Source organism: Lytechinus variegatus, chromosome 3, assembly GCF_018143015.1.
Source record: "Lytechinus variegatus isolate NC3 chromosome 3, Lvar_3.0, whole genome shotgun sequence".
Lineage (NCBI taxonomy): Eukaryota > Metazoa > Echinodermata > Echinoidea > Temnopleuroida > Toxopneustidae > Lytechinus > Lytechinus variegatus.
In genome coordinates this window covers 25,701,781-25,721,410 of record NC_054742.1, presented here as the reverse complement: position 1 = coordinate 25,721,410, position 19,630 = coordinate 25,701,781, and the positions used below count along the sequence as shown (strand labels likewise).

The following is a 19,630-nucleotide window of genomic DNA, read 5'->3' as shown; positions in this document are numbered from 1 at the left end:
TCAAATGGCTATAGGCCCTTGGAGCAATGTTAAGAGGAGGCAAGATGTTTATTGGTGACAGTGATGTGATACACAGTACTAAAACTACACAGCGGTGGCTTCGTAATGTATGTTAGGAGAAGCGTGTGGATTCAAGAATGACTTTATCAGTCTATAGTGACCATGATTGTTTTTAATATCCCAATAAATTACTCCGAGTAGTCATATTTTGCAAAAATATATCGACACAGGAGGGCATATAGGGAGAAGAAAAGATGGTGATGAAATAAACAATAATGTTTTGAATGGAGAACCTAACAGTATAAGGCATCTTCTACCCTTAAATGTAACTGATCAGCGTGATGTGTTCATTTGAAGAAGACAATGTGCTAAAAAACAGCAACTATAAATATCATCCCAGTTGCTAACATATCCCCTACATCCTGCGCCTCACCCCCCCCCCCTCTCTCTCTCTCTCTCCTTTACTGATTGCATCCTTGTCTCCAGTCTCTGTCGAATGAAGATCTTAATTTTCTCAGTTTCATTCACCTCAAGAGACTTCATTCAATATAGGAAATCCGAAACGATACGACGAGATTAATACGATTCATTTCCCTTTTTATAGATACCGCTGGATTGGAAACATGTGAAGCGATTTGGTAATTGTGTCAACATGACACTGTCTCAGATACATCAATGATAGCAAGCAAAGCCAAGAGTGCATTGGAGAGGTAACTGACAAAAGGTTATAATATTGAGACAAACATGAAATATAGTAGTTTCAACTCTTTGTATATTGGTGTGAAAACACCTTAAGACTTACACCCTAAAAGCACCGAGTAAAATTGTACCCAATATTGGGTAGAAAAGGAACATGCATGCTTGCTGGGTATTTTTTTTTTACCCATATCGGGCTGAATGCATGTTTTAAGGGTAAATTTCAAAGCAACATTGCGACAAAATTACAAAATATTTGGTATATTTTTACCCAACCAACATGCATGTTCCCATTTTACCCAATATTGGGTAAACTTTTTTAGAGTGTATTGTGATAATCTTATTACAGGGTATAAAGCTCAGAATGAAATGATTTTCACACATTTGGGATTATCATTATTTTCATGATGCATTTTCCCCATGGTATGTAGACCCACCGAAGCATAGCCTACTGTAATTGACTGTCCCATAAATGACACATTATTGACCATTAGAAAAAAAATGAAAGTTTTGTCGACGCATTCTCGCTCCCCTAAGAACATTGACGTGAAAGATGAGGGTTTAGGGCTACTCCATCATTCATAAACTAAAATGGAGACACTATACCTCACTGTCTTTTCTGTCTGACGACCAATTTTACGCAGCTTAATTTTCCTCGTTTTGAAGGTTAGAGGAATGGTCGGTTAAAATATTGGATCAGTCTTTTGAGGAATACATTCAAGGCCGCAACCTTGATGAAGATACACCTTTTTATTATAAACTCTAACGGATATGTAATGGGATGAAAGGATATATCCCCCATCACTGCTCAACCGTTCCATCGTAGATAATATTGTGCTTATAAAGGAAAGTGATGCCAGGGAGGCGTTATATAAAAGCTATATATTACGGTAATTTACCATTGAAGTGCTGTCTTGATAATCAGCCAATCAAAAGCAAGGATTCCTTACAAGTTATCATTCATTGGATGACAACCATAACATCAATTTTTATGCAACGGGGAATTTTTCGTATCAGTATCAAGAACTGAAATCGTTACTTTGTAATTCAACATTGAGTGAACATTACATGCATTTCCAATAAAATGAGATAACTTCCACCCCTAACTTCCACCCCCCCCCCCGTCACTGCTTGTTTTCTATAACATTAAATCACCTGGTCAGTATAAAGCATCAACAATAATTTAACTTTCGATTCATATCGTCGGAGCAATAGTTGATTTCTTTGTGGTTAAAAAGGAAATCATTCTACAAATAAAAACAATTATAAAACTTGTCCAACCTACACAAGTTGTTTACAGTGATGTTAAGTCATTGTCGTAATTACATGAAATACTTGAAAGAGCGCAGGCACAATCAACTGAAAAAAAAGTAAAAAGAATGGCAATGTGATTATTGAGTTTCTATTTTTATAAAAGATATGGAATATCAACCAATTGGGAACAAACCACCAAGTACTGCTCGAACCATGGCATGCATGCTTGAACAGTTATCGGATCGGATGGGGAGGGAAGGAGGGTTAGGCAGCTAGTGTGAAACTTTAATTGTAGCAATGTGTCGACTTTCGACATAGTTCATTATTGTTATCATCCTATATTATTGGAAGATAATTGATTTTGTTCATCTGAGCGATGAACCCTGCTATCTACTGTAGATATCAAAGTATTATTCTATAACACATGATATTGAAAGCAGAGAAGACGGAAGATTATGAAAGAAATGTTAAAATGAGCAATCAAAGTTGAGATTAATCGATATTTTTCGAATCTTTTGTCCACATGCATGACATGGAGGTGTCGTGGCCGTGTGGTTTAAGGAGCCTGATTAGTCCGGGGTTCGATCCCATGCCACGGCACTTAATGCCAATGAGCGAGGCATTTAATCGACAGTGCTCTTTTATCCTGGATTCAATTGTGTGCATTTGTTAAAAAAAGTACTGATACCTGCCATCGTGTTTTCTCAAGCTCTCTATATCAAGCTGGGATCTATAACCAACATAGTTATAGGAGAAGTGTTCTCTCCTTACTTCTGGATAGAAGAAAAATTGTATGGTATTCAATAGTATGGAAGTGTTATACATGGCTTATTTAGATACAACTTAAACATTTTCAGCTTTTTGACAACATTATCATCGTATACAACCAAAAATGAGGGGAAAACGATTATACTAAGATATATTTAAAAGACTGAAGAAATAACAGAGTGATTGGCGTGCATTCAGTCGGGTGAGAGTGGGGGGGGGGAATGACCAGAAATTTTGAAGGGACGAGAGAGAGACAGAGAGGGAGGGGGAGGGGTGGTAGGAAGGGAGAGCGCAAGGGAAGGGGGTGAGAAAAAAGCGCGTACCAGTGATGCATGTACTATATGATGAGTTGCACAGACGATACTGGTCAAGTGGTGTGGTAATTAGGTACCATACACGTCACTGATCATAGGTCTTGGCTATATATCATTTTTGTTTCTGACCACTCGAAAATGATCGTGTAGTAAATTATAAACCAATTCATAAAATATGGAATTGGTAGCAATGCAAAGAAAACCCAGTTGTGTGCTTAATTTTTTTCTGATTAAAGACGATCTGTCTGTATATTTCAATGTAAAAAAAAGGTGTTGAAAGGGTTTAAATGAAATTAATCTGAATGTCAAATTATGCGCTATGTTTCAAAGTAAGATATATTGTATTATTCAAACAATCTATTTTTAATAATTTATTTCCATGGTTCATAGAATAAGGATCATTGATAAATGGTATATGGGTTCGGGGGGGTCCTATCCGTTTCAATTTCTAATTTTGTAGAACTGCCTATTTAGTGGGTCATACTATCGAAAGCCCAAGTGAAAAAAAATCCAACGAAATGCCATGCTTACCCCCTCCTAGATAACTCCTTATTTATTGAGTTTCGAAGATTAACATCCTCCATTTCAAAAGCGGCTACGTGAATCCACAGTCCATGATAAATCAAAAATTTATATCATTAATTTTGGCGCCATCCTAATGATCATATTAACGTGTACATCATATCATGAGAGTAACATTAAAAGATCATTTCAAATTCTTTTGATAAAAACCAGACCATGTCATGCCATGAGACAATCATGCGTAATAATAAAACATCGGTAGTTTAGAGAAGTTGTCTTCATCAAAGTTAATTAAATGATTGTTTGAATGAAATGTGAATTCATTGTGAGGCAAATAGATAAAACGCACTGATGCCTGTCAATAAGGATTCTGAGTGAAGGAGAAAGTTAGGAACAAGTTTATATGAAAGCACCTGGACAGTTTCAATTGATGAGAATTAGATCAGAGGAAGTACATGCATTGACACGCGTGTACAAACTAGTCTGCAGTTCACGCTATTGAAAGTCATTCGCTCTTAAAACATGTAAAAATGTGAATTTCTTTTTAACAAATAGATAATGTTTACACGGAAAATCTAAATGACTGTATATTTCCAGTCTATGTACAAAATGCCGTCATAAATTCTCTTTTTTTTTTGCTTGTAACATCAAAATGAAAACAAATCTTAAAAAATATCAGAAAGGGGCTTGAAAGAGACAATCCATCCAACACAATCCTTATTGTAAATGAAATGAGAATCGACAGTTGATCCGTGACGTTGAATTTATATTCGTTCGTTTGATAATTCCGTTCCAATGCTATATCTCAGCCCTTAAAATCCGAATGGTCATTGACGTATAAGTATTTAGGTTCGACAGAGCCAAGATAACACAGCACTTTTATACTATATGGCGAATGATCGTTCGACCATTCGATAGCATTTTATTCTTAATAAAAATAATCGATGTAAAAATTCGATAGCATTTTGTTCTTAATAAAAATAATCGATGTAAAAATAAATTTTACCTCAGCTTTACATTGCTCTGTATTAAATGTTACATGTTTCAAATATGCTTCAAATCGACACCGGCATAAAGAGGAAGGGTTTCTCCCCCTCCCCTCCCATCAAAAAAGGTTTGAAATTATTCATGTTATTATTATCAATATTCATTTTTAAAATGGCTTTTTAATCCACAGAAAGTTTTGAAAGGGCAAAACATTGAATTTGGGGCAGAAATTATTTTTTTTAAGTCGCTAGCGAGCAAAAATTTGACCTTTTTAAAATGAAAATCGAATTTGCGATAAATTTTGACAAATGCTAAGAAATTGATACCATATATCATTCTTTTTCAATCCTTTGGGGGTCAAGTGTTCTTAAGCACTTTATCATCTTTAGGCCAGGGACAACAGAGTTATTGCAAAAGTTGGACTTCCCCTTTAAAATTGAATCGCATAAGTATCTGTCTTGGATCCTTTTTTCGCACGCCCGCCCTGGTTTCGCCTGATGATCTCAAAGTTCCTTTCCAATGTCAGATGTAAACTGCACCTTATCGTCATACCTGTACCTTCCTTCCTTTCTACCTTGGGTGATTTATTAACGAATTCACAGTGGTGTTCCAAAATTTATCAAGCAAATGACGAAAAAATACTCGCTCAATGAATTTCTCTCAATACGAAAGTCGATCGTTCCGCTTTTGGAGTGAGAAAGCTTATCTTCTGGCAACATAAAGGGCACTTGCTTGTTACTTGGTTGGTATACAAATCTAGGAAGAAATAAATCATGTTGAGCCGTAAAGTTATAATTCTTTATTGGCTGCCATAAATTATAATTTGCTGGTGCTTTTTTTTAAGGGAAGAATAAAAACCAATCATAACCGAAAAATCTCGAGAAACGTGTCAGTTTCAATGCTTAATGAAATTGTATTAGTATTTGTAACGTGAACCGTGCACTTAGCAATGCAGAATTCGGTATCCATCAGAAGGGGTTATGCCCCCCCATCATTATCAAACTATCCCATTCATGAACATATCCTGTTAAGTGTGAAATCGATAAAAGCAGGTCGCATTGGGGTGAGCACATATCGCATCGACGGACCGAGGAAATCAGTCATCGAAAATTCGACTTCTTCGAAAGTAATGTCTTCGGAGGTTGTTTTTGTGGTTGCTCAACTCTTTAATGGTTGATCGTTCGGAATAATCCAGCCTCTCCCTCGCTCTCTTTGAAATTAAATGAATATATTACTTCTTTAAAACATTTGGGAAAATGATAGCCTAAAATAAGATTTTTCAAGGTGAACACGGAATTAAAATGTTTAAAAAGTGATATAGGTTAGGAATATGTTCTTCGACAAATTGCTAACCAATCCCTTTCATGATTTCAACCACTCTTTAATTTTTCTCTTACACTCCCTCCCTCTCCTTCTCTCTCTGTTTTTGCGGACACCATACATCATCCTATTAATTAAGTATGGATTTCATTTTTTAAAGCTCTGGATTTGCTGATATATTGATAAAAAGAGACTCCATTAACGCGTCAAAGAATATTCCGACTCCCAAACATCCATACTTTAAAACTGTAATGCTTGATATTTACAATATAATAATAGCAAACAAAAGTACATTTAAATCATGATCAGAGCGACGAGCCAACTCGTTTTTCAATTATTAAAAATTGATTACTTTCATGACTTGTGCTAAGGTATAACTATAGCAATATTGCGCCTTTTCTCGAAATGTTATTTTTCGCTTTATGGCAACATCTATCGTCATAATTCCATGATTTATAGACCTCGATTAAAATTAAAGTACATCCACACTATTATTAAAATGTCAATCGGAAATGGATTAAGACTTTCATTATTGATAAATGCCTCAGACGGTATGGAATAATACATTTTGAAGAAAAAAAAATTTTACGTGCCAAAAATCAATAACTGTTCTACAAACCATTATTTATACTTTTTTATTTATGAATTAGAGAAGCTGATTCGGTGTAATTGAAGTGGAAAGCAAGTTGATCCGTACAGTATTGTGACGTCACGGGTCAAGTCGGTCACGGCACTGTAATGCGTTTCATCATGCTTAGATAGACAAATTTCATCCATTATCGCCTCTCCATTGGGCATTTTGATATGGACATTATGACATGTACTGTATGGTTTGCATTATGTAAACAGCATTTTACTCTAACTGTGAATATGATAACCGCGGCAATGCTCGTGCGATAAAGTCAACTTATACACTCCGTGCGATGTGAAATCAATTTCTAAAGAAATAAAATAACGAATAGTCCCTTTTTCATTATTTCCTCCATTTTCTCATAGTATCGTCCACTTCTTCCCAACATTGTTTTTCCATTTTCATTACGTATACAAATAATAATATTATTACCTAAGATCGGGATATTAATGTAATTGGGAGAGTGCCTTGGGGGAGATGGGGCGCTCAGATACAATGTTATTTTACACGTGCTTGAACAAAACATTAAAGAGAGAGAGAGACGCAATTGGGGGTATATTGCTGGCTTTGATGCCATGTACATAATAAACGAAAGAAAAAAAATGAATGAATAGATAAAAGTCAATAAACACATAAGAAATATACAAAGATATAAAAACGAAATATGGAAAACAATTGTAAAATACATTAAATAAACTACATAAATGAAATTATATTAAAATGAAATGACAATTGGAAAAACTAATAAACAAAAAATAATGATTATTAATAATAATAATAATATAATAATAATAATAATAATAATAATAATGTTAATAATAATAATGATAATTAAATGGTAATAATAAATTAATAAATAAACAGAACAAAAGAAAAAACAACACCAACGGAAACCAGACATTTTTCTGTGTTTCTGTAGAAAAAGACAAATGTCATTATTATTATCATGTTTGGGATCCCCAATCTAATTGATGTTTATTTTCGAATTACCAAAAAAAAAACCAGAAAATTTGTAGATATACGATAAAGGAAACAAATTTAATCCTAAACGCGATGAGGGGCAGTTTGAAACCTGCATGTGGTCGAGCGTGTATACAGCAAGATATAACTGAGTACCCCCCCTCCCCAAGGAAGATAATTATGATGTATTCCGAAACGACCTTATGATTCTCCCGTTTATCTCCCTTTTGTAGAGCATGACCGGTTAACAGCACGGATCAAATTAACCATCTTGACTCTTTAAAGACAGCCTATCGAAACCTCCCCATAATAATCAAGTTTATACATTATTTTTAATGATTATCATTTTTGGGGGAGTGGATATTACAAGTTGAAACTATGCATGGTCGACAGATGCTCTAATTTAACGATGGCGACGTTGAAATACCCTTGGCCGAGAAATGACAATGTTTTTGATGTCGTGAACGGTGTTTAAGTGATTTTATTCCCCGGACCAATGCTGATGTTTTTATAATGTTGGGAAGAATGAGTTGTTTCATAACACAACAATTTATCTTTTCTCATTTTATAGTCACATTAAAATGATTAGCATGCTCTTGAATGAATAGGGAAACCATTGCTTGTATTGGGCCAACATTTAGAATGAAAAGTGCACATTTCTCAACTGCAAGATTGCCCATGCAGAAATAAAGTATCAAGTATTCATGCTAAATGAAGAAGGCTTGTACGATTTATACATACATACATACATACATACATACATACATACATACATACATACATACATACATACATACATACATACATACATACATACATACATACATACATAAATGTAATCAAATTTGCATATTATATCTGGAGACTAATCCTAAACAGACACGTGTAACTTCTTGAAATGATTCGTCAAATCATAATATGGCATGATGAAATATTTTCAGTCTGGGATTTCATTCTAGGACTAAACTGAAATTAGACCATTGAAGCTATCACGTCACAAACACTTTCTACAACGCAGATAATTTGTTGTCGAAAGCCCTGCATAACAAAGCAGCCATTGTCGAAATATTTGAATCAACAGCAGTGTCGTCCTGGAATCTGGACAAACAACATATTTCCATTTGTTTCTTGTCCGGTCCGAATCTTAAGACGGTGTGCTGTTCCGGTGCAACTTTCGACAATGACCTCTAATCTGTCCATTGTGGGTATTTTCAATAGATTCTTAATGTTGCAGAATGCGTCTGCAGAGTGGATGCTGAAATCTACTTCTCCTTTCAATTTCTACAATGCTGATCAATGTGCACATGGTCATGTACGATCAAGGTGCATTTATTTTGCACGTGGCATGAGATTTCAAAGCGGTGCTGATTATGTGCGTTTATGTTCCGGGTATTAACTATGAATGATGGTCCTTTCAAGGGCCTATAAATAGAAAGATGGGCTTCAATATAAATGGAGAAAAAAATAAATTGTCTTCGATACAGTCTGATGCATGGATTATCATGACAAGAGAAGAACACATTGGTACGTATTATTGTACATTCCCATAGCTTAGTATTTTGAGCCGATGAGACTGTTGTAGACAAAAGGGTTGAAGTTTGGAATAAAGGCTGATATGATAACAGATGGAGAGACAAAGTTAGTGGTAAGAGGAAGGGTATTTTAGGAAATAAACACAATATCGTTTGACAATTAAAAAACATTTGTTATTGTGAGTACGTGTTAATGTGCATGTGGATATAATTATATGCTGACAAATATTTGTAAACAATGCATTATACTTTGCAGTGGCGTAACTACGGGGGGCGCACGGGGAGCACGTGCCCCCCCCCTTTCAGCTGGCAAAAAATGGGGAAATGGAGAAAGGGAAGGATAAAGGAAGAAAATGAAGTGGGAAAGAAGAAATTATTGTACATTATAATATGTTTATTTAATTACCGTATATATCTAATGTTACATAAGAAATATTTTTTCATAACTTTATGAAACATAATTTCCTCAGGGGCTATGTGTTCATAATTCCTGGTGTTCGCATTATCTGTTTAACGAGATATATATATATATATATAATCATGTTTTACTAAAACATCCCGTATTCAAGTCAATATACACCAAATATATTTCCTCGCACTCCGAGTTATTATTGTTTTATGTAGTGACATATGCTTCTTTTTCATGACTACTTAAAGTGATTGCCCCCATTTTAAGGTCTGCATATAAAACATTTCCAGTCCTCGCTCACGTTCGCATTAGTGGATTGGTGAGATATGTCTATTCTTCAGGAATTCCTAAAGTCAATCCTTAACATGTCCCTTTTTCTGATCTGAATATAAAAAATATTCAGCTCGCGCTTCGCGCTCGCATCATTTGGTTAGTGAAATACGTTTATGCTATTAGTGAATTCCTACAAACAAGCCTTTAGAATGCCCCTCTTCAGGTTTGAATTCCCTAAATTTTCAGCTCGCAATATTTGATTTGTGAGATGCGTATATCATGATTACAATGGCTACAAAAAGTGTTTCATGTGTTTAGATATGACAATTGATGAAAATCTTACTTGGACTCCACATATTAATATCATCCTGCGAAAGATCTCGTATGCAAATGGTATATTATACAAAATAAGACACTCAGTTCCTTTGAAAATATTGATTAATATATAATGCTATTATCCTTCCCCATCTGTCTTACTGTATTGTAACTTGGGGGCATTGTGCTAAAATTCTTCTAAATAAATTGTATGTCCTACAAAAAAGAGCACTACGTGCAATTACAAACTCTCATCCGAGAACTCCATCTGGACCTCTTTTTAGAAAATTTAATATGCTAACTATATTTCAAATACATGAACTGCAAGTTGGATCATTTATGTACATGTATAATAAAAACTTGCTTCCCCATATTTTTTATGATATGTTTAAAATGACAAAGGATGTCCATACACTTAATACAAGACATGCTAATAACATGTATATTCCTCTGTTGAAATATCAAACTTCACGTAAATCTGTAAAATATTCTGGAGTACTTGGAATGCAATACCTGATAATATAAAAATGTCCCCATCTATTGCCTCATTTAAACGAAAGTATAAAATGCATCTCATGAAGGAATCTTAAGTAATATATAATTTACCCATCACAATTCAGACATAAATGTACCCCCCTTTCTCTCTCTATATTATGTATATTTCAATATGGCTTTGGAGCCCAGCCTTTGAAAGGCCAATGGCCTCTGCTGGCTCCCCCATATTCTTGGTATTGATATTCATATGTTTTCTTTTTGTAAATATTTGATTGTATTTGAATGTTTTTTTTACCAGAAATGGAAATAAATAAATGAAATGAAATATCATTCTAACAAAATCAGTAAGCGTTTGACACTCGCATTAAATGACAATGGTGAGATTTACTCTTAACGGATTCCTAAAAAACAATCTTTAAAATGTCCCTGTTTGGGGTCATTTTATACAAAAATTTCAGCTCGCGCTTTGCACTCGCATTGTTTGTTTAGCGAGACAGGTACGACCATAATTACAAAAATGAGCTTATAATGTCCCTTTTAAGGTCTGAATATAAAAAATTTCAGTTCGCGCTTTGCGCTCGCATTATTTGATCAGTGAGATACATATCCGTTTAATATAATGGCACAGTCCTTAGAATGTCTCTATTATCCAATAGAAATTGCCGATTCATTTACAAAAGTTGAAACCCTTTCTAAAGAAAAAAAATTGTTAGATTTTAATTTATGCTGGCGATGTCTAGGACTCTTTAACATGCCATTCAAACAAACTGTGAAGGTTGAGTAGTTTTAAATTTCATTTAAAAGTAAATCTTTCCCTCTATATGAATGATTATAAGACCGACTGACAATTTAAAGTAGATCACTTTTATTCTTTCTTGATTTTATGTTCTACATGGACAGTGAAATTTCCGACCTTATTCAGTTATTGTCTGTCTGATTTTTACCATCTTTTTATGTGTTGCTTTCAGTATTTGCCACGGTGATATTTTTTTCTATTCGAAACTATTAGTGAAGTTTTTTTTATATCATAATGAAATATAATAAAAGAATGTCTAATTTTGCACCATTCAAAAGAATATAACGCTATTATCTCCCTTCTTTGCGTACTGGGTCGAGTGGAGAGCGTGCTTACAAACCAGTGAAGGGGGTATATTATGCTATCATAATTATTACGATTTGATATGCAGGTATATGACAGCAGGTATCAGATACCACTTAATGAAACAAGGTAACCATGGGTCAGTTTCTGAGGAAAGGTGGAAAATTAAGCACTTTAAGATCACAATTACCGCGCCTATTTCATACTTCTTTTTATTTATAGCTTGATAACATTGGATTGAAAATAAAAACAGAAGGAATTTCTCTATTTATCACTGTGCACCAGTAAATGTAGGGTATTGCTCATATACACACATATATATATATATTGCGTTGTTGAATTTAGATTTTTTAAAAGGCGGATAGGTCCTATATTTTTACAGTGATTAAACAATACAAAAATGAAACGATAGCAAAAAGAAGTGTTGGTGGTCGTATAAATGTTAGTAGAAGTAAAGAGTGAACAGCTGCTGCTATTTCAACATTATTTAAACTTATTCTGAGGGGAAAAATAAACAATTTTCAATTTTCAAATAAAGAATCTATGAATATTCCATTATTTTGTATGTAGCAGGTTGCAACCCAGTCTGGTATTCCAAGAAAGTGTCCTTTTACGCTTTGAAGGGCAAGATCAAAGTCATTAAACTGTTGAGTGAATTTATGTCATTATCTTCTTCATTGGTAGCATGGGACGCTCCATGCTACTTGTGTACATCGATATTCAGCTATGACAGCCCTTATTTAACAATAGTAAACCCAAAAATCTTGATAACACAATTTTTTTTCTTTTTCTTCTTAAATATAATGTCATACATTAATCCACATTTTCACGCCACGTCAAGTGTGTTAGTTAACACCAAAACTTTCCACTATTCTAATTGATCAGCTGTCAGTAAAGGTCTTCTTTATTGTATAAGAGGTGTCACTGGTATCACATGAAGGCCGGGTTAGAAAATTAATACATTCTCTTCGAAAAAGGCTGGCGCCACTATGTTCAATGGTTGAAGGACGCTCTGATTTGATTACCAGATTCCTTTTTAAATGAATAAAAAAAATGATGAAGAAATATCAAATCAAAGATGCGGGCCTAATCCTAATTTGAAAAGGTAGAGGTGGACCACTGATTATCGTGATAAGAAGGCCAGAGAATCCCAAACTCATATTTATAATTCATTCAGCTTCCCCTATCCCCCCTCTCTCTCCCCCTCTCTCTATTTTATCTCTGTCTGAACCCCTCCCACTCCTTCCCTTATATAAAACAAATAAGTTTTCGTTAACTCTCTCGATATCTTTCATAACGCCTAACATGGGTGGCGGTGTAAGGATGGGGGGGGGGTGGCAAGACGACTTTGAGGTGATGTCATTTCTGTTCTCATTGATATGAAATATACGTAGAGTTACACGATTCAGACCTCTGTCTTTCACAATATTTTTTCTTCCTGTTTTTATCCTTTTCAAAATTGTTTTTCTTTATCCCTTTTTACTATGAAAAGAAAACGCATATGAGGGAGGGTCACCTGTCCCCTGTATAGCGCTGCCCCTGACGTGTCATCAATCTTTCAAAAATTTGTGGATGTTGGATTACGGAGGGGAGACTGCCCCCTTACCACAGCCCTGGTTAGCACTTGTATGAGTTTTTCATAGTTTGTAATGAAACAAATAAATTCAATTTGAAAACATACTATTGGATTCTACTATGTAAAACACACCCATCATACCAATGACTGCTATGCCAAACATAGATCTAACAGTTATTGCATGTAAGATCGTCACAAATTGAGAGACCCTCAGACTCTACTCTTGGATTCTATTTGTCTTTTCCTCTATTTTGTCGCAATTATCCCGTATAAGGGGGAAGTGAATTATGTTATAAATTGCGACCAAACATTAGCACGATGACACATTTTAAGCATTTCATGAAACCGATTTCAACTTGCCAAATTCACGTTGGTATCGACTTACCATTTCCATTCCCCTGTCCTGGTTCGTGTAAATGTGATAGCGGCCTCGAGGAAGAGCAAGAAAGACAAGTTGAGTAGAAGCCAATAGGCCTGCTGCTGTTTAACCGTTACAACCCCAAAGACACTTATCATGGCTGCTATACAGAACACACATCGAACAGTCATCCCCTGTAAGATCATCACAAATCGAGAGACCCCCATTTTGGCTCTATTGTCGACTGGGTCTACAAATCAGAAAAGTGATTTCAATCAATATACGGGATGAATCCGACGAACCACGACAGTGCAGCGACGCTTAAGTGGAGTGATTGTAAACCAAGTGTAAAATTCCTGAACAACGGCGGTATTCTTGAAGGTACTCAGTCGAACGATTAGTTTTGAAAAAACCTAAACGACAATAATGTTTGGCCAGATTGTGCTGTTGTTCATGAATTATTTGAAGGGATATCAACGTGATCGTATGCTGGAGTTCTTCAAAGATTTATCACTTATAAAATGGATGTAATTTTGCACAAAAAATTACAAGAGTCGAAAATACCAAACTGAAAATTTAATATTTCTTAAGTCAAATGGCGAGATTGGTACCTGAAAATATATTAAAAGGGATACGGTGGACTGAAGATTGTTTTTCGTAGATTCAATCGAACAACATTATTTCAAATTCGAGATCATAAAGTTTCTTCAGGTATTTATCAAGAAGATGATACGGAGAGTCGAAACAGAAGTGAGGCTAAGAAATGAACATCACCCTTAGATATGAAAACAGTCATGACAGTGATACCACAATCATCCAATATATAAATCTCCCTCAACAAGAAATCAGATTGTAAAAAGATGAAAAAGTGTGGCAGACTTTCTTCGCTTGAAGTTAATAGCCATTGATGGTTATGTCCGTACCTCTGCAACCAAATATATTATTCTGCTCTTTACCGCTCCGTCACGAGATTAGAAATCAAAATTTACAGTCCAATTTGCTGTCGCGAACTCCACCGCCCCTCGACTCCACATGCATTCACTCCACTAGATAAAATGTTGCTCAGGCTGGGCCAGGTAATAGGCAGTATAGTCACGAGGAGTGCACGGGTTAGTTAAGAGAGAGTTTGTGATGGCAGTGGTGCTGCTGGAGGGGGGGGGGGTGTTAGGGGAGATAATTTGTAAATGGTGACGTCGTAGCACGTTACATGGGTCATAGCAAAGAGTTATACGGAGTGGTGTAAGGGTAATCAAAGGCTCGAATGATCAGACAAAGACGAGAACCTTGCCAACGTTAATCACTACATGTCCCAACCAGCAGACGACTGGTTATATGGAGAGCGCGGGGAAAAAAGAGGCACAAATGAAGAAGAATGATTGTCAAAGGCAAACATTGATGATTGGTGCAATCATTTGTTTTTATCCCACTGGGACCTGAACGGTTATGTACAAAATCCAAGAAGGATTTGAGAGAAGAGGGGGATTTTGCAATGAAATCCTTTAGAGCGTATAATGCCGATTTTGCATCTCAACCTTCCGATTTCAATCCAAAAGGAAGATCTTTATATAAAAATATTTCTTTGTCAGTATTAAACAAAGAGACCCATCCCTTTTGCAGTAATTGGCCGATGTACTCTACTGGTTTCCCAACTAATTTTGAACATAATCCCTGTTTATTTCACATTCCAATCAACAATGAGCTTTTCTTCTAGGTTTCAACATCTTTTTTCAGTCGAAAAAAATAGGCCCATACATGACTCAATGGAGAGTTAATGATGACAAAAAGAAAACATCATTATCTTGTGCTTAGAAAGTGTTGCGACAGAGGCATGATAGGTGAGTAAATTTTTTTGACCCCTAAAAGGCGTTCTAATTGTTTTATTGATGATGAACAATGTATCATCTAACTTCAATCGACGGAATGCGAAATTTACCGGCGTTCAAATTATGTTACTTATCTCTTTATTGATCTAGAGGTAAGCCTTCATTCTTGACATTGTTAAGTGACCATTGTACCGTCGACCACTTTTCAGTAGTAACGTGACCACTATCCACGAATGGCGCCAGCTATTACGGGATTTGATGAAGTTCGTTAACGTTTACAACCGTAGTAGGAGAAACAGACTCACTTGTATTGATAAATAGACATTGTGTGTGTGTAGTTTTGTTTGTCCTGTGTAATTATATCGATGGACCGAAAAAAATAACAATGTTTTATTTAACGCAAATGCATTAACGTATTCTAAAAAAGACTTTTAAACAATTTGTCTGTTTCCATGTATTTCGCTATACCCAAAACAAAATATAACATGTGCCAAACATTTAGCTTTTATTTGTTACATAGTTTTGGAGAATGCATGAATATGAATACAACACAAATTTAGTTACCCAATTCGACAAAATCAATCAGTTTCTTGAAAGCCACCTGAAACTTATTTTCTTTTAGTCGTTTTCAACATTCGAAGAAAAACAAACAAACAGAGAGGTAATATATCTTTTCATAATGTAGGCCCTGTTTTTTATTGATATTATTTTTGATATGTGCATTGTAATCGATAATGATGATGAATAACACTCAATATAATTGGGGAAAAAACAGAAATATAGGTATGTCACATCACAAAAAAGTTTTGGAATAGATCTGCTTAGATGTGTTCTTGTACCACCATTGTCAAATGAATAAACGTTGTTTAAAAAACATGCGTTGCAGTATATTGCAAAACATTTTAATCCACAATTATAATAAATGCAATATACATGTATATCCAACAATTTAACTCTCTTTGAACTCTCTGCACTTGAGAAGAATTTTGTATCATTGTGATTTGTCCGCATTAAAATCTCAGTTCAATTTCCGTAGAATAGTAAACCAACAAGGGATCAACCTTGTCAAATATAGTAGATGACATTGGAGACGATGAAGGCAGTCAATATTTGTTTTATTACCTTTCATCACAGCCCAATGAATGCCCAGATATACGACGCAAAGTAAACTAATTTGACTAATTCAACCTATCATCATTTATAATCACAAATGAAATATAGAATAAAAGGGATAGTGAAAAAAATAAATAAGGAAATCAGGTTTCATTACAGAGAGAGGGGGAGGGGAGAAAGGGAGAGAAATAGAAAAAGAGAGATCGAGAGAGAGGAGTGGAGCGAAAAATTCATTAAAAAAAAAGTTGTGCATCAGTGGCTAGGCTTTCAAAATCTTCCCTATGTATATAGATGTCTCGTAAGAAGCATTAAAAGATTTCAAAATTTTCCTCTTTAAATTTTCTTTCCGGTATTTTTTCAACAAGTCCTCTTACATTGGATGAAATTACAATATTTGCAAACACTTATAAGATTGTTAAAAGAAATACTTCATGATTGCCGGTGACATTTACACAGAAATATAATGCAATAGTATATTGTTTGACTCTTGATTAAATATTGAAGTCTGATCGTGTATAAATCGATCTCTTTCGAGTTTATATTTGTTTTACAGTTTGTGACACACAAACACTGTAGCATCTTTAAACAAACTATTGAAAATGGGGTGTTCCTTCAGAAATCTATATTACAATTTATTGGAAAATTAATCATATATTGAGTAAATGCGCCAAGTAAGTAGTAACTGTTATAGTAAACAGTTATATAAATTATTCATATGTAAATGTAGACCTACATGAACATTACTTTATGTTCCAAGACAAATATAATTCCAAAAAATATATACCAACAATTTGTTGAAATTCAGAATTGGGTCCTGTTAAGAAATTGTCTATTTATAGTTTTTGGATGTTGGATAAAACATCAGACAAGTAGTGGCGTAATGAGCCAAAAATTTCTAGGGTGCTAGATATGGCGTATCGCGTACAATTCATAAAAAAATAGTTGCGAGCGACAAAAATTTCGACATTTTTTTTATTTAGAAAAAAAAATTGTGGTAGATTTTTAAATAATATTATTATATTTCACCCTTCTCTTTTTCTTTTTATTTCTTCTTCGCTTTTATTTCTTGGTCGTTAAATATGTTTGTGGCGAGAGAGCCCCCCCCCCCCCCTCTCATCTGTAAATACGCTATTGCTGACAAGTCATGTCTTATTCGACAGTTTAATCACAGTGCTTCTTAGCCAATCAAATCAATGAATTTGTCAGATCTTACAACTTGTCAGACATTAAAGATGAGGCGCTCAGTCTGATAATATGGTCAGTATATTTATACATGACTGTGTATATATGTCTGGCGTTGGTTTTATATTGGCTTGTCGGCCTGGATTTGGTTTGCTGTTAGTCTGGTACTGGCTTGTTGTCGGTCCTATGTCATTAGATTCAATCTTGGGTGTGTCTCTTTTCGGTTGATTTCGTCGGAACTGCATGGGTTCAGAGCCTGTCTGTTACGTGACGATCCTTTCTCATGTATGTTGATCAATTGTTATACTATAGTCTCAGCCTGATGTCGGTTGCGATGGATTTACTGTCATATTCGTGGAAATGCAGAGTGGAAAGATACTCTCTTCTAAACTAGCAGATATTTTGGTAGTTTCACTCGAGTCCCGTTATTATTTAGCATCTAAGGTAGATGTGAACTATATACACCTGTCCTGAAACTGACGCAGTAAAGGCTAAAGAAGGCGATATTTATCGTTTTGTTAGTATTGATATGATTTTTATTTCAAATACATCATTCGAATTCATAAGAAAAATCACAAAAAGTAAAAAAAATCTATAATACCGCATATTTTGTTACCATTCAAACACTGAATTATGAGTTAAACAATCAAGACTGGGATTCAAAGCCTCATAATTCGAATCGAAATCATTAGTGATTTAAAAATGAATCTTAAGGACTCACATTTCGTACTTTGACTGTTCACTATAAGCTTATAACAATCTTTATGATTTAAAGTTTATCAAAATTATTGCTACCATAGCTTGACAAGTAGTTTCATGTATTTTCAAACAAACTATCTAATTATTAATAACCGTTTTGTGTGATTTTTTTTCAACTAAGGTGTGCAAGATATGATCTATACAGATATCTAATGCTAAATTTCGGGACAAAAATGTGTATACACATTTGTTTTGCTTTTATTTGAATATTGTGCGGCGGATGTTACCATAGGAAGATGGAAGAAGACGTGGACGAACGTTGATGCAAACAGCAGATGAACTGATGATACAATTTAGTCTCTTATGATGACAAGCAAAATTGCGATCATTCGTGGAAGATTTTAGAAGGAAAAAACCCGCCCAATGGCATAGTTTGGATTTCACCTGTCATTTCAAGTTTATCGTTTTTACAAACGATTATGGTGTACTGCAGAAAACATTGCTCCATTTATATATCCCGTAATCTTTCCCTCAAATACATTTACAATATCATGTTCTCAAGAAATAATCTTCGCCATGATCTAGTTTCTGTGTTTTGTTTTTCTAATTCACACATGTTTTTGCATTTATCTGTTCTAAATCTTGTTAACTTCGAGGATTACTTGGAAAAAAGGAAAAGTAATAAAATGACATTGAAATGAAAATAAATTAGAAATTCAAAAGAACTTGAAGTATTCAAAATGTAGAGCTCTGTTGCAAAAAATGCATGATGAAGAAGAAGAAAGAAAGAAAGAAAGAAAGAATGAAAGAAAGGAAGAGAGAAAGAAAGAAAGAAAGAAAGAGAAAGAAAGAAAGAAAGAAAGAAAGAAAAAAAAAAAAGAAGAAGAAGCAAAAGAAGAGAAAGGCGCAGTGAGAATGATATCTGGAAGAGTTTAAATATACAGTGCGTATAAAAAAAAAGTTTACACTTAGAAAAAAATCCTGTAAAATTATTCAGTCATTTGCAATATCCTAAATATTTTTCCACTTTTAACATTGGTACAGATCCATTTAAGCAAATGACGATATAACTGTCAAAAAATATTTCCGTTTGAGTGAGCACCACTTACTTTTGAAAAGTTAGTGAAAATGATTTGCGTATAACTTTGAAATAGTAATGCGAATAAAAGCAGACCTTAATCATGAAAAACACGTTTAATTTAGCTAATGAAATTGATTTGAAGATATCTTTTACTTTTTTTAACTTGTCTCATTGCCCAAAACACCATGAAGAGAGCATTGCGCCCCACCCCACTCCCCCACAC

The 19,630-nt window shown here is 34.6% G+C and overlaps 1 protein-coding gene across 1 annotated transcript in view; it reads right to left on the bottom strand.

Moving 5' to 3' along the window:
- Positions 1-14,879, bottom strand: part of LOC121410610 (transmembrane protein 26-like) — a 31,707-nt gene extending 16,828 nt beyond the window's left edge. Inside the window, exon 1 of the mRNA XM_041602820.1 lies at positions 13,537-14,879. Within this exon, the coding sequence (XP_041458754.1) occupies positions 13,537-13,736 (200 nt within the window). The 5' untranslated portion in view covers positions 13,737-14,879. The remainder of the gene's footprint in view (positions 1-13,536) is intronic.
- Between the last annotated feature and the right edge of the window lie 4,751 nt (positions 14,880-19,630).